Source organism: Coregonus lavaretus (assembly GCF_964263955.1).
Source record: "Coregonus lavaretus genome assembly, chromosome: 11".
NCBI lineage: Eukaryota > Metazoa > Chordata > Actinopteri > Salmoniformes > Salmonidae > Coregonus > Coregonus lavaretus.
The window spans coordinates 30,805,720-30,822,165 of NC_139998.1; the positions used below are offsets into that span (position 1 = coordinate 30,805,720).

General features: G+C 40.4%; 1 protein-coding gene and 1 pseudogene across 2 annotated transcripts in view; one reads left to right on the forward strand and one right to left on the reverse strand.

Moving 5' to 3' along the window:
- The window catches only part of LOC311137510 (S phase cyclin A-associated protein in the endoplasmic reticulum-like), a 120,114-nt pseudogene extending 118,933 nt beyond the window's left edge, over nt 1-1,181 (forward strand). Inside the window, exon 31 of the transcript XR_014615453.1 lies at nt 324-1,181. The product of XR_014615453.1 is annotated as a S phase cyclin A-associated protein in the endoplasmic reticulum-like (transcript). The remainder of the gene's footprint in view (nt 1-323) is intronic.
- A 2,327-nt stretch (nt 1,182-3,508) lies between these two features.
- LOC311137799 (insulin gene enhancer protein ISL-2B) lies at nt 3,509-7,808 on the reverse strand. The gene is made up of 6 exons (XM_084172391.1): nt 7,661-7,808; nt 7,113-7,302; nt 6,397-6,656; nt 5,237-5,520; nt 4,554-4,721; nt 3,509-4,227 (listed from the first exon to the last, which is right to left on the reverse strand). The coding sequence occupies exons 1-6, from the start codon at nt 7,716-7,718 to the stop codon at nt 4,111-4,113; spliced, it is 1,077 nt and encodes a 358-aa protein (XP_084028517.1). The 5' UTR covers nt 7,719-7,808; the 3' UTR covers nt 3,509-4,110.
- Nucleotides 7,809-16,446: the final 8,638 nt, after the last annotated feature.

Sequence of the window (16,446 nt, forward strand, 5' to 3'; positions counted from 1 at the left end):
AGCTGTCATCAAGGCAAATGGTGGCTACTTTGAACAATCTCAAATATCAAATATATGTTGATTTGTTTAACACTTTTTTGGTTACTACATGATTCCATATGTGTTATTTCATAGTTTTGATGTCTTCACTATTATTCTACAATGTAGAAAATAAAAAAAAATAAAGAAAAACCCTGGAATGAGTAGGTGTGTCCAAAATGTTGACTGGTACTGCACATAAATTATTTTGGTCAATTGACAATTGTAATTCTTAAATATTAGTGTATAATCCTGAGACATCTTGCTCAGACAAAAAAAATGTCCTATGATTTGTCACCATGCAGACAAAGTCTCTCAGCCACTGGATTACTGTGAGCTGTCCAACCGCTTTCCCAGAGACCAATGGGACTCAGCACTGCAGTTCTTCCTCAAGAAGCAGGAGGACTAATTCAGAGTTGCATGCTGACCTCTAACACACACATACACATGAAAAACACTACAAAATAGAACCAGACACTTCACCCTCCATTCTACACTACATACTTTCCCATTTAGATTTAAGGTCCGCATATGGCCTTATTCTTTAGAAATGCAGTCTCTTAGCCTTGCCAAAACTCTTGAAGTCCTAGAGGTCAAGGGCTGAATCCTAACTTGAGATGCGCATGTCTAACTCAAATGTTTGTGGAAGTCATCCATCGATGTCCATGGGAGATTTGCACGAAAGTTTGAGTTGGAAGTGAGCATCTTGTGTATTCTTCTGTGAGTCACACACAATAATTATGTTCCTTGTCCAACCTAGTCATTTGCTTTTGTATTATGTTTCTATTGTGGATAGAATGACAATGTAACAGAAAAGAGCAGAGATAATCAAAAGCACTCTCATAATGGTTCATTTACTTAACATGTTCATCAATAATACTGTGTACTTCCTGTTAATTCTTTTAATATTTTCATATACAGTTAAGATGTGAATGACCTGATCAGAATGTTTTTTCCCTATAGTTATTTTACAGGCGTTGGGCAGTTTTGTACATCAATATGTAAGTTACATAGCCTGTATGTGTTTATGCTGTACATTTAGATTTGCTCTAGTAGGAGCTGTCCTGATTTCATGTACAAATGTTTCCCTTGTTCTTGCCTTTATGTTGTGAAGAACTTACAAAATATTATAATTTATTGAATAATTTACGTTTTTATCCCATTTATATAAATGATTTATTATTATGCATCATTCATTGTACTCCAGTTCTTTTTATCTAGAGACTGTGCAGCTCACTCATTCAAGTCTCAGTGATTTCCCCTACATCTACTGATCGTCAAGTGACAATTAATTAGAAGTACGGACAGTAGCCTCTCTGCCTGTGTACTTTTCTGCCTGTACAGCACTGTAACATTTGTAATAGTCATTAGTATCCCAGGTGGTGTGAGGAGCTGGGTTAAAACAAAATGGCTGGTCCTTCTCTATACCAGACTCAGTTCTGCAGGCCCAGTCAGTGGATATTTTTTGAAAGATATCTCCTAGAAATGAATGCAGGATTTAATCATTTTTTTCTGTATGTAAACCTATACAGGGCTGGGTATATTCTCACAATATTCCCAAGTGTTCATTGTATCTGCTGTTGAGCCCTTCTTACATGCCAAGTGTCTCTTCCCCTTTAATATCAACTGAAAAGGTCTCTCATATTAAGGGATAGTAAATGCATAAGACTCAAACATTTCTCATGCACTTTGCATACTGCAGCTCTACAAGGGCCTGCTGCTTGAAAAGTAGCCTAGGTCTATTATTTCCCTGAAATAGTATAGCCTACCCCTACCCCAAACTGTAGAGTAGCCTAATTATTTATACATCTTAAATGCTTTGAGGTCAGGTTTATGACAACTGATGACATTAATATGGGAAATGTGTCCATTAGATTCCAATCATTTGTTATCGGTTGGGTGAAGTCCTGAAATGCCTCAGGAGGAAATTACAGCATCTATTCTCATTCTGCCACTCAGGGTGCAACAGGGGATTAAGGAATGCTGTTGTATGGGCTAATGATGTCTATCAGATACAGCTAAGTGGCTTATTGTGAAATGTAGATTTCCAAACTATATAATTATGTGATAAAATTGAAATTAGATACAACTGTAAAACCGTGATCTGACGTGCCAATAGCCAAATGGGCATTATGCACTCTATTTATTTGCCAGTTGTCTTGCAACCCCCCTCTTAAATGGCTTTATGGATGAATGAATATAAGTTGTTTAAAGTTAATGACAGAAATATGCAACAATACAACTAACTACATAGTCTACCTAGGCCTATAGCAAGGCTAATGGATAATGGATAAAGCTATTCCTAAGTTTGAGGTTTATGGATGCTGTTATTTTCTGTGTTCTACTGAAAGTTATTAAAACGTATATTCTAGACATTGCCTTCCTTTATATGCAAAACATTTATCAAGTGAATATTAATGTGTATATATTATGTTTAAGGGGGAAATAATTTGATTAGGCCTGTATCTCAAATCTGTGCTTTGTTTCTAAAATGCCTTTTAACCACTATTATGAAATATTTCCAGAGGACAAATTTGGTGGACTATAAGGGCAGAATTTGTAGGCTACTGTTGCATAGCTACAATTATTTACATAAAAGGCTATGTATGGCACGATAGGCCTAATGGCGTTTTGATTTGATGCCAGAAGTCACATATAGAGGCCTAGCTAGGACTACTATGTGCTATGCTGAAAGACTGATCATGTTTCATATCGTGATTAAGAGGTTAGAATGCTATTGCATCCTCTGATCAGAATGTTCATCCTCGACAACAAATTGTTGAGGTCTAGTATGTCATTAGTATCTTGACCTGCACTCCTTGTCCAGAGGCTATCCAGGATTTCGCCTGGAATGAAAATAAACCCAAGACATGCCAGAATGCGTTCGCAGGGTGGTAGTCCCCTTCAGCACGGACTCCAGCGACAGAGAGAGGTGGGTTTGTTGTGGTTCCATTCAATGTATCGTTTGTAGGTGATGCCAAGCGTAGATAAGGAGCCGCCGAGCCCTGTCCTCTGTCTAGACTTGTGACTTTACAAGTGAAACTGGAATGATCACATCGCAAATCCATATATGGAGGACAATTAAATAAACAATATGGTGTCCTCAATTGTAATTAACAAACAGGCCTCAATGTGGATATGCTTGCATTTGACCAGCTATGATGCTGTTGCATTACGATTTTTGAATATGCCATTAAAATGATAGCCTACATCAAATTGGGTTTCTCTAATGACTAAAGCGATTTTTCTGAAAGATTGTGGTCTAAACTGACATCAAACAGTGATTTATTTTGGATGGTTCGACATTCATTTGAGATTCCATAGGCCTATTATAAATCTCAAACGTTTTTCAGCCTGGCTACATAGTTTAGATTAGGCCCATAGGCTTATGGCAAAACCACCATGAAATAGCTGTTTCATAAATTTCAGTTAATATTTGATTGAATTACTGCACATATGAGATTTCACATGCAGAGTTCGTTAGACATGAAACAGTTCATATGGGTTTATTAAGATATCCTACATTTTCTCATAATAAATAACAATAACTTACTTTTTCTTGAAAGGTTCAAACAATCCGTATCCCATCCACTTAATTACAATATTTTACAAGGCTTGATATTAAATCATCTCTAGAAATCATGCACATCTACAGAGACATGGGTCTCCATATGGTCGAAACCCGGCATATGAAACTTACATAGATGAAACTATACAATGATGGTTGGCCACTATGGATAATGTTCTGATATGTTCATTATTACAAATCAGCGGCTCATTATAAAGTTGAATGTTTGTAGATATAATCCTCACGTAGGCTATGTCCAACCATGTAGGTAAGATCCGAGGCTCAGCCTCTGCTTTAGTTATAGCCCTTGGCTGTCACTGGCTGGTCATTTAAAATTAATCCGATCCTGAACAATGCAGACAGGTCCATCCGTGAGCAAATGGTGCATCCTCATAGACAAATCCAGCGTTATTTATCTTTAAATAAGATGAAATCCTTTTCCTCTTAAAGCTGTGAACTGGCCAGTTCTCATGCAGGGCACGCGGGACCATGCTGGGGTTCGAAGCGTCACTGTTGGGCTGGTTTCACGTGTCCACCGGACTTGGTACCATGCTGTTCGGGGTGTCCGGCAACTGCGACGACAAGGAGGTCACATCACTGCCGGAGGAGTTACCCATGGAGCCCGATTCAGAAAAAGACACCTGCGATGGAAACGGGTGTTTTTAATTTGCGTTTTTTCCTCCCAATTTTGCAAAAAAATTGCTTATTGCATATTAATATTGACCCTTATGATTCGATTAAGTACAATGCAGAGATTAGGCCAACATGAATATTTGTATTCATATAAATCGATCAGCGTTCGAATTTGAGGCTGAAAAGCATTAATTTAATTTAGAAACTCTTTGAATAAAGCCGCAGGCTCTAATCTGAATTGAGATTGGTCATTCAGTGATCGAGTGGATGGTGTTTTATTAAACATACATTTATTGCAAAATGCTCTTGTGTGTGTGTGTGTGTGTGTGCCTACCAACTGCTGGAAGGCGGGCTGGTCCAGGTCACTCTGCAAGGCGAACTCGCTCAGGGCCTTCCAGGGGGGCTGGTAGGTCTGCACCTCTACTGGGTTCCCTTGGACCGTGTTGTCGTGTCGAATTGGACTGCCTGCCACCATAGGCGTACCCGTCAGCCCCTGAAGATTCTACAGAGAAAATGTATCACAACAAACATCTCACCACCATCCATCTGGTTTTCTCAACATTCAAAGTGCATGAAACAGTTCATATGGGTTTATTAAGATATCCTAAATTTTCTCATAATAAATAACAATAACTTACTTTTTCTTGAAAGGTTCAAACAATCCGTATCCCATCCACTTAATTACAATATTTTACAAAGCTTGCTATTAAATCATCTCTAGAAATCATGCACATCTACAGAGACATGGGTCTCCATATGGTCGAAACCCGGCATAGGAAACTTACATAGATGAAACTATACAATGATGGTTGGCCACTATGGATAATGTTCTGATGTGTTCATTATTACAAATCAGCGGCTCATTATAAAGTTGAATGTTTGTAGATATAATCCTCACGTAGGCTATGTCCAACCATGTATTTGCATTACATTTTTTGGCACGCCCAATTAAATTACACCTTTATTTTTAGTAGACCAAAATGTTTCTGTTGCATTGGAATGTCTAAATGAACTTACAATTTTATCGATGTGATGCTGTTGTTGAAGTTGCTTCATGAATATAGTTCTCTTCTTGTCTTTACAACGTTTGTTCTGAAACCAAACTCTGATGACCCTTGGGCTAAGACCGGTCATCTCTACCAATTGCTCTTTCATAAGTGCGTCTGGTCTTGGGTTGGCATTGTAACAGGTCCGAAGGGTATGGAGCTGCTTCTCGTTCAATACTGTTCGCACCCGAGTGGTTTTCTCTGACTGCTTGTGGACATGGTTCCGATGAGGAGGCTGTCGAACTGACACAGGATCTGTGGGACAAATATTCAAAAGGAAATATCTTTGAAAATTGAATTTCCACTGACTGAGCCAAATTTTGAAATGCAACGAAAAGCAAACATGACTGATGATGGATACACTTATTCTCCCTACTTCTCCCTAGCAATTACACAATCAAGGCAGGAGCATAGGAAACTCACACAAAAAAAGGAAAAAACAATCATAAAAAACATCCACATTCCTCAGTGAAGAGGTCCTCAACCAAAAATAATAACGATGATAATAGTGGTAGTCTAATCATATAATTTAGTGATAATTTATAACATTCTTTGGTCAACTTTCATTAAACAGGCTATACAATATATCCCTTCAAATACTAACTCAAAAACATTTTGTGAATTACAAATACAATTTAAAATGCGTCCCACAAAACATTCATTTATTTTCTGTTGTAGAATTATATTTCGATCGAGGTCTTTTTTCTAACTTCACACCTACAAACTCTAAACTTTCAGTATGTGAATTAACAAAAATATATCGACCATTGCAGCATACGCCCTTTACACAGCCAAAATGTTACCTTATTGTTTTCAAAATAAACGAATTTACATACATTTTAGTCTAATAACTTTAACAACTTAATAGATACAAACAACACCCAATATGCTTTAATTTATGTTTAGTCTACCAATGAAAGTAATGTAATAAACCTATAGGCTTAAAAGTCTGCGCACTTGCTCAGTGAAAGGAACATTTTGCAGACAAGTATAATAATAATAACTGTTATTGAATTTATTTGTATTATTATTTTACAATTATTATTATGATATATCCTTTCGTTCTTATTAACGTTGTTATTAATATTATACTCTCGCTATTATTATTACCACCATTATTCGTTCACTGACCTGCAATATGAAAAGACCTGGAGTGAATATTTCCCGGACTAATGGGGCTTCCCGCTGAGGCCCGTTCCATCAGTAAACCGTGATCAGACCGACACAGCAGCTCCTCGTCCCGCAGAGAGAACTCATCCCCCGGCACGAGATGCCTGCTGCACACCGAGCACCTAAAACACTCCATGTGGTAAACGTTGTCACGAGCTCTCATCACCAGATCGCTGCTGCAGAAGCCAATGTTACATTTTGCACATTTAATCCCAAATAATCTGAAAAGGACATAGGAACATTGGTCTCAATACGTTATAATGCATGGGCCTATAGCAGGAATGGCTACAAGCATCTTGGCTCAAATGTATTTCAAGGATAGACATCAGCAACAAAACATAATCGAAATAGTTTGGGAATTCACACCGTTCTTTCCAAGCATAAAACAGTATGCTCAAATCATAACAAAAATATGCAATTTAGGATATAGGAGACTAATAGCCTACGACACATGTCAACCTTATTTATTTTATATTTACCAAATAAACCAGAAACTTTGACTAGGCTATGCTATTATCTATCATATGGATAATGTTTAGTGTCAACAAGCAGTTTGAACAATTTCTCATACATTTCCACTTCAGTAGGCCTAGCTACAATTTTTTTCCACAATTGGGGCCTTTGGAAATTCCAAAGCTCTGAAATCACGTTAGTGAGGAAAGTTAGTCAACTCCTACCTTACATAATCTCTTTTGCAGTATGTTTTGCCATCTCGGACGAAGCAAGTGCACGTCTCATCCAGGTACTGACTGCATTCCGAGCACTTCAGACACGCAGCATGCCACTCCAGGTCCGGGGCGACCCGCAGAATGTACTGGTCGTGGATCTGACTCCCACAGCCCACACACATTGCGATTCCAGACTTCTCTGTCGAATGCACAGTATATTAATGCTACCACCACGTATACCAATGTAATCACCAGACATACTCGCTAAATCCCCTTATGTTCGTCCAGTGTCCACTCTGCAGCATGCACCCGTGTCGTGTCCTGTTTTGTTATCCTTGTCATTTCCAGAATGAAGGGCCGTAGCCATATACGCGTATAACTGACCTTAGACCTAAAATGTATTCACATCACCATTTTGTTATCAAAATTGACCATTGCCACAAAAAAAATCGTGAAATGTTCCAATAATAGCCAATATTGTTAACGATCAAATACATCTTAAATGTGTCTTGGTCAAAGTAAAAAAAAAAAAAAGAGTGACACAAATGTTTACTTACTTTTGGAATGATCCCCCATATCACCCAAGAAAGAAGAATTTAATATAATATCCACCATACAGGAGGGATAGTGTAGGCCGATAGATCAAGAAATTGAGTGGAAGACTGCCGGATCCCGTCCCTGGCTGACTGCTAACTTCTATTCCTCGAGTGAGAGGTGGGAAGAGAAGAGCAATGTCCCACGCGCAGAGTGACGTCACATGTAAACCTGGACCTCTGTGCGTTTGGGGAGGGGGTAAACTATGCAAAGGCCTTGACTATGAAACAATAGTCTACTAGATCAGTGGTTCTCAACTGGTTTTTGCCTCCGGACCGAAATAGCTGGAAAACGATTTTTAATACTATATTAATAGTAAATGTACCAATTATATGGTAAGGGAACAACAGTCCCAACTTTTAATTGTCAATAATTCCATTTTGCCCATATTCTTGATGAAGAATGTTAAACTCTGGTTTGAGACCAAAAAATCTACAAAATCCGCTAAATAGCGCTGCTAATAACACTATCTATATTGAACCTACTGTGATTGAAGAAAAATAGTTCAGAGGTTAAATTATTAAAAAACATAGGTTAATTATAATTTCTACACACTTTCTACCTGCTTTTAGTCGTTTAAATTCACGACCCACCAGTTGAGAATCGCTGTAGGCCTGCTTACTAGATCAACATAGACCCCCCGTCCATCGGTTTTTTTTTTGTGTCCAAGCCAGCGTTTACTTTTTTGTTTTAAAAGCATGGAAGTGGAAGAAAATGTCTAAAGGTAATTTAAATAAATTCTAAATGGAGTTTTGTAATTTTCAAGGAAATGTGTTGCATCATATAATGAATGATAAGAAAGACGCAAGACAAAAAGTCTAAATACTAAAAACGGTTTTATTTTCTTAAAAAGATTTTCACACATTTTGAGTGGAAGGTTACATTTTATTGTTATGATTATGCTTCTACACTTATGATTGTGATAATTTTACGGTGATGATAATGATCATGCAGGCCTATTCATTTTTAATATTTTTAATATGATTTTTTATTATCATTCTTATTTTTCCTGGTGACAATACAAAACCGTAAAATATGCATTGCAAAATCATATTGAAAGGCTGGATTTCATAAAGTAAGATTAGACTAGAGACTAGAGAGTTCTATGAGTGAGCCCTCTACTGGAAAAGAAGCAGAAAGGTCATTTTGGAGCAGAAAGGACCATTTTGTTGTTTATGTTTTTAAAAACAGCCAAATTATTTAGTCAATATTATTATTTAGTCAATTTATAAACATCTAACAAAATCCCTCCAAATAATAAATGAAGAAGCTATATTGCCACGCATTTCAGTGATTGATTAGACTACTCTAAATTTCGTTTTGTAAATGGATAAGTAAAATAACAAGATGTTCCCATTCTGCAATATTGTATAATCCAAATTCAAATTTGATTAGTATTATCCGAATATATAAATCACGAAATCTTTAGATAAGATTTACCCTTTTCAGTATGTTTTAAGACACGTTTTGACATGGAAAATCCAGAAATGTTTTGCATGTGATATAGAGTATTGGTTAAAGTGGGACACGTAGCAAAGTGCACCATTTAAGCTTTGTAATGGATATCTTTAACATAACCAACAATTAATGCATGCGTGTTAATGAGGAAGTATGTGATGATAAACAATGGGTTCAATGGGTATGACTTCATCATTGTGGACACCCGTCTCCAGCAGCCTGGTCTCATAAACTAGAGGTGGCATAGTAAACGTAAATCCAGGACATTCAAATTAGTCTGATATGTTATGTTTGGGATGGTCACATAAGACAGATGGTTACTTAAGGCAAAAACGAAAATAGGGTGGTTAGTCAGGGTGGCTGGGTAGGCATATAGCGCGAACATCTAGCAACCCAAAGGTTGCGAGTACAAATCTCATCACCAACAACTTTAGCTAATTAGCAACTTTTCAACAACATACTTCAACAACTTTTTAGCTACTTTGCAACTACTTAGCATGTTAGATACCCCTTCCCCTAAACCTAACCTTAACCCTTTTAGCTAACCCTTCCCCTAACCTTAACCCTTTTAACTAACCCTTCCCCTTACCCTAACCCTAACCTTAACCCTTTAACCTAACTCCTAAACTTAACCCTAGCCTTAAATCTGCTATCAGCTAGCTTGCTAGAGAAAGCTAGTATAGCTGCATTTTACTTCGAAAGATATTAACTCACCAACATTAAAAACCCTAGCTAGCTATATTCATAACCATACAGGTATAGGACCATTTTTGTTTTATTTTGCTGTATTTGACTCTGTTGACAATAACAAAAGGCATTAAAATTGAGCGGTGAGCGGTCTTTCAGGTTGCATTCCACGAAATGTCCACTAGAGTGTAGTGTTGAGAATGCTGCACTGATAGGCCTAGATCTTCATTTTATTGTATTTATTGACTATACAATTACATATACATCATATAATTATAATCAAGTATGATAATATTAATAATAATAATAAATGATCATTGTTAATGTTCCACAAAAATACCTAAAGAATGTTTTAATAGATTTCATTTGCATGAATAATTTATGTTTATCATTAAAATATTGAAATTACTGATATCCTCTCTAATTTCTCCTTCTTTACAATGAATAATTAAGTGTCCCACTTTGCCAATCAAGGTGTCCCAATTTGCCAGTATCGACTGAAAAAATGACAATTTGTGTTTGAAGACGTCATCCATCCTGTGTTTAATATTTCTTCCTTTTTTATTTTGTATAGTGTAGTAGAGTAACATGTTGGGGGTTAGAACAATTGGATGATCCTGTAAGGTGTTCCGGAACATTTTCAATACTCACCCTAAATAATTACATTATTCCAAAGAACTGCATGATATGTCATCAGATTATTGGTTTATTTGTTCAAGATGTCTGTATTCAAAAGACCATGTGGCAACATCAACCATTTCCTGAAAATCAAACTGTGAACTTGTATCGAACCTCACCTTTGGCCCATTGCAGTCAAAAATGTGATTTTCCTGTGTTGTGTATATATACACTGCTCAAAAAAATAAAGGGAACACTAAAATAACACATCCTAGATCTGAATGAATGAAATAATCTTATTAAATACTTTTTTCTTTACGTAGTTGAATGTGCTGACAACAAAATCACACAAAAATTATCAATGGAAATCAAATGTATCAACCCATGGAGGTCTGGATTTGGAGTCACCCTCAAAATTAAAGTGGAAAACCACACTACAGGCTGATCCAACTTTGATGTAATGTCCTTAAAACAAGTCAAAATGAGGCTCAGTAGTGTGTGTGGCCTCCACGTGCCTGTATGACCTCCCTACAATGCCTGGGCATGCTCCTGATGAGGTGGCGGATGGTCTCCTGAGGGATCTCCTCCCAGACCTGGACTAAAGCATCCGCCAACTCCTGGACAGTCTGTGGTGCAACGTGGCGTTGGTGGATGTCCCAGATGTGCTCAATTGGATTCAGGTCTGGGGAATGGGCGGGCCAGTCCATAGCATCAATGCCTTCCTCTTGCAGGAACTGCTGACACACTCCAGCCACATGAGGTCTAGCATTGTCTTGCATTAGGAGGAACCCAGGGCCAACCGCACCAGCATATGGTCTCACAAGGGGTCTGAGGATCTCATCTCGGTACCTAATGGCAGTCAGGCTACCTCTGGCGAGCACATGGAGGTCTGTGCGGCCCCCCAAAGAAATGCCACCCCACACCATGACTGACCCACCGCCAAACCGGTCATGCTGGAGGATGTTGCAGGCAGCAGAACGTTCTCCACGGCGACTCCAGACTCTGTCACGTCTGTCACGTGCTCAGTGTGAACCTGCTTTCATCTGTGAAGAGCACAGGGCGCCAGTGGTGAATTTGCCAATCTTGGTGCTCTCTGGCAAATGCCAAACGTCCTGCACGGTGTTGGGCTGTAAGCACGACCCCCACCTGTGGACATTGGGCCCTCATACCACCCTCATGGAGTCTGTTTCTGACCGTTTGAGCAGAGACATGCACATTTGTGGCCTGCTGGAGGTCATTTTGCAGGGCTCTGGCAGTGCTCCTCCTGCTCCTCCTTGCACAAAGGCGGAGGTAGCAGTCCTGCTGCTGGGTTGTTACCCTCCTACGGCCTCCTCCACGTCTCCTGATGTACTGGCCTGTCTCCTGGTAGTGCCTCCATGCTCTGGACACTACGCTGACAGACACAGCAAACCTTCTTGCCACAGCTCGCATTGATGTGCCATCCTGGATGAGCTGCACTACCTGAGCCACTTGTGTGGGTTGTAGACTCCGTCTCATGCTACCACTAGAGTGAAAGCACCGCCAGCATTCAAAAGTGACCAAAACATCAGCCAGGAAGCATAGGAACTGAGAAGTGGTCTGTGGTCACCACCTGCAGAACCACTCCTTTATTGGGGGTGTCTTGCTAATTGCCTATAATTTCCACCTGTTGTCTATTCCATTTGCACAACAGCATGTGAAATTTATTGTCAATCAGTGTTGCTTCCTAAGTGGACAGTTTGATTTCACAGAAGTGTGATTGACTTGGAGTTACATTGTGTTGTTTAAGTGTTCCCTTACTTTTTTTGAGCAGTGTATTTCCACATTATGAGGTTGGAATAATACTGTGAAAATTATGATAATGCCATTTTAGTGTAAGAGCTGTTTGAAAAGACTGCCTGAAATTTCAATCTGTTTTGGTGGGATGGAGTTTTGGCCACATCACCGGTAAATGAGTTCAAAGACCAATAAGAAAGAGATTTTCAAATCTCTCTGCAAATAACAGCTAGTTTTCAGTTTCCCCCTCCCCACTCAGACCACTCCCAGTCCTATCAAAATTCTTGCTTGAGAAATTGCTCTTTGCTAAGAAGCTCAATTGGTAGAGCATGGCGCTTGTAACGCCAGGGTAGTGGGTTCGATCCCCGGGACCACCCATACGTAAAAATGTATGCACGCATGACTGTAAGTCGCTTTGGATAAAAGCGTCTGCTAATAAATGGCATATTATATTATTATAAGTGCCATGGGATCTTTAGTGACCACAGAGAGTCAGGACCAATTTTGGAGTTGCATAATTAGACTAATGTTTATGATAACATCATTTTGTTTTGTGAATGGCTACTAAATCTTTATTTATTACATGTTCATGTTTGACATCCGTCCCTGACCCTGAAACTTTTAAATGAAACGTCTTCATAGGCTGCCTATTATATAGACGGGCTAAATGCCTTTTCTGCTCACTTTGAGGCAAGCAACACTGAAGCATGCATGAGAGCACCAGCTGTTCCGGACGACTGTGTGATCACGCTCTCCGTAGCCTATGTGAGCAAGACCTTTAAACAGGTCAACATTCACAAGGCTTCGGGGCCAGACGGATTACCAGGATGTGCACTCAAAGCATGCGCGGACCAACTGGCAAGTCTCTTCACTGACATTTTAAACCTCTCCCTGACCCAGTCTGTAATACCTACATGTTTCAAGCAGACCACCATAGTCCCTGTGCCCAAGAAAGCGAACGTAACCTGCCTAAATGACTACCGCCCCATAGCACTCACGTCGGTAGACATGAAGTGCTTTGAAAGGCTGGTCATGGCTCACATCAACACCATCATCCCGGAAACCCTAGACCCACTCCAATTCGCATACCGCCCCAACAGATCCACAGATGATGCAATCTCAATCGCACTCCACACTGCCCTTTCCCACCTGGACAAAAGGAACACCTATGTGAGAATGCTGTTCATTGACTACAGCTCAGCGTTCAACACCATAGTGCCCACAAAGCTCTTCACTAAGCTTTGGACCCTGGGACTAAACGCCTCCCTCTGCAACTGGATCCTGGACTTCCTGACGGGCCGCCCCCAGGTGGTAAGGGTAGGCAACAACATATCTGCCACGCTGATCCTCAACATGGGGGCCCCTCAGGGGTGCGTGCTCAGTCCCCTCCTGTACTTCCTGTTCACCCACGACTGCATGGTCAAGCACGACTCCAACACCATCATTACGTTTGCTGACGACACAACAGTGGTAGGCCTGATCACAGACAACGATGAGACAGCCTATAGGGAGGAGGTCAGAGACCTGGCAGTGTGGTGCCAGGACAACAACCTCTCCCTCAACGTGAGCAAGACAAAGGAGATGATCGTGGACTACAGGAAAAGGAGGGCCGAACACGCCCCCATTCACATTGACGGGGCTGTAGTGGAGTGGGTTCGAAAGTTTCAAGTTCCTTGGTGTCCACACCACCAACAACCTATCATGGTCCAAACACACCAAGACAGTCGTGAAGAGGGCACGACAAAGCCTTTCCCCCTCAGGAGACTGAAAAGATTTGGCATGGGTCCTCAGATCCTCAAAAAGTTATACAGCTGCACCATCAAGAGCATCCTGACTGGTTGCATCACCGCCTGGTATGGGAACTGCTCGGCATCCGACCGTAAGGTGCTACAGAGGGTAGTGCGTACGGCCCAGTACATCACTAGGGCCAAGCTTCCTGCCATCCAGGACCTCTATACCAGGCGGTGTCAGAGGAAGGCCCTCAAAATTGTCCGACTCCAGCCACCCTAGTCATAGACTGTTTTCTCTGCTACCGCACGGCAAGCGGTACAAGAGCGCCAAGTCTATGTCCAAATTGCTTCTCAACAGCTTCTACCCCCAAGTCATAAGACTCCTGCACAGCTAATCATTGCTACCCAGACTATTTGCACTGCCCCCCCACCCCATCTTTTTACGCTGTTTATTATTTATGCATAGTCACTTTAACTCTACCCACATGTACATATTACCTGAACTACAGATACCCCCCCAAGTAGTACTTTAAAGTATTTTTACTTAAGTACTTTACACCGCTGATGATTACTTAGCTGTTAGATTCGAGAAAATGTCTTAAGAAGTTGAAAATTGTATTACTACAACCACCTGAAAGTGACAAACTGACACGTTTTCATTTTCGTCAAAAACAATTTTATATCTAAGGAGTGCCTTTGAGTTGACGGTCTGCCCGAGGCTTGCACCGAGGGTCAGCATAAAGATGAGTCTGTGACAGTAGGAGTGAGGTTTTTGGAAAAAGTGGACCCTTGCCTTTTGGCTGATCTATTTGTGGTTTCAGGGTGGGTGAAAACAGTTGGGTGCTGTGGAATCGGTGAGGGTAACCAGAAGTGGTCTTGTGATAATTGTTGGTGTTTCTGCTAGTCAGAGGGAGCAGGTGCTCCGTGTTAAACTCATTTTTTTGGTATTTTATTAGGATCCCCATTAGCTGTTGGAATAGCAGCAGCTACTCTTCCTGGGGTCCACACAAAACATGAAACATGACATAATACAGAACATTAATAGACAAGAACAGCTCAAGGACAGAACTACAGTGGCTTGCGAAAGTATTCACCCCCCTTGGCATTTTTCCTATTTTGTTACCTTAAAACCTGGAATTAAAATAGATTTTTGGGGGGTTTGTATCATTTGATTTACACAACATACCTACCACTTTGAAGATGCAAAATATGTTTTATTGTGAAACAAACAAGAAATAAGACAAAAAAAACTGAACTTGAGCATGCATAACTATTCACCCCCCCAAAAGTCAATACTTTGTAGAGCCACCTTTTGCAGCAATTACAGCTGCAAGTCTCTTGGGGTATGTCTCTATAAGCTTGGCACATCTAGCCACTGGGACTTCAAGTTGGATGGGTTCTGCTGGTGTACAGCAATCTTTAAGTCATACCACAGATTCTCAATTGGATTGAGGTCTGGGCTTTGACTAGACCATTCCAAGACATTTAAATGTTTCCCCTTAAACCACTCGAGTGTTGCTTTAGCAGTATGCTTAGGGTCATTGTCCTGCTGGAAGGTGAACCTCCATCCCAGTCTCAAATCTCTGGAAGACTGAAACAGGTTTCCCTCAAGAATTTCCCTGTATTTAGCGCCATCCATCATTCCTTCAATTCTGACCAGCCGATGAAAAACAACCCCACAGCATGATGCTGCCACCACCATGCTTCACTGTGGGGATGGTGTTCTCGGGGTGATGGGTTTGCGCCAGACATAGCGTTTTCCTTGATGGCCAAAAAGCTCAATTTTAGTCTCATCTATAATAATAATATAATATGCCATTTAGCAGACGCTTTTATCCAAAGCGACTTACAGTCATGCGTGCATACATTTTTTTTTGTGTATGGGTGGTCCCGGGGATCGAACCCACTACCTTGGCGTTACAAGCGCCGTGCTCTACCAGCTGAGCTACAGAGGACCACAGTACCACAGACCTCATCTGACCAGAGTACCTTCTTCCATATGTTTTGGGAGTCTCCCACATGCCTTTAATTTTTTTCTTAAAGCAATGGCCTTTTTCTGGCCACTCTTCCGTAAAGCCCAGTTATGTGGAGGGTACGGCTTAAAGTGGTCCTATGGACAGATACTCCAATCTCCGCTGTGGAGCTTTGCAGATTCTTCAGGGTTATCTTTGGTCTCTTTGTTGCCTCTCTGATTAATGCCCTCCTTGGCTGGTCCATGAGTTTTGGTGGGCGGCCCTCTCTTTGCAGGATTGTTGTGGTGCCATATTCTTTCAATTTTTTAATAATGGATTTAAGGGTGCTCCGTGGGATGTTCAAAGTTTCGTATATTTTTTTATAACCCAACCCTGATCTGTACTTAATATAATATAATAATATGCCATTTAGCAGATGCTTTTATCCAAAGCGACTTACAGTCATGTGTGCATACATTTTTACGTATGGGTGTTACAAGTGCCATGCTCTACCAATTGAGCTACAGAGGACCACAACCTCTCCACAAC

Bases quoted from the DNA above. Each gene is read 5' to 3' on its own strand.
- LOC311137799 (XM_084172391.1), bottom strand. From the start codon at position 7,718: ATGGTGGATATTATATTAAATTCTTCTTTCTTGGGTGATATGGGGGAT. The intron at 5,521-6,396 runs GTCAGTGAACGA...TTTGTCCCACAG, and splicing joins CAGGTCTTTTCATATTGCAG to ATCCTGTGTCAGTTCGACAG. The intron at 4,228-4,553 runs GTAGGCACACAC...TTTCCATCGCAG, and splicing joins AGCCCGCCTTCCAGCAGTTG to GTGTCTTTTTCTGAATCGGG.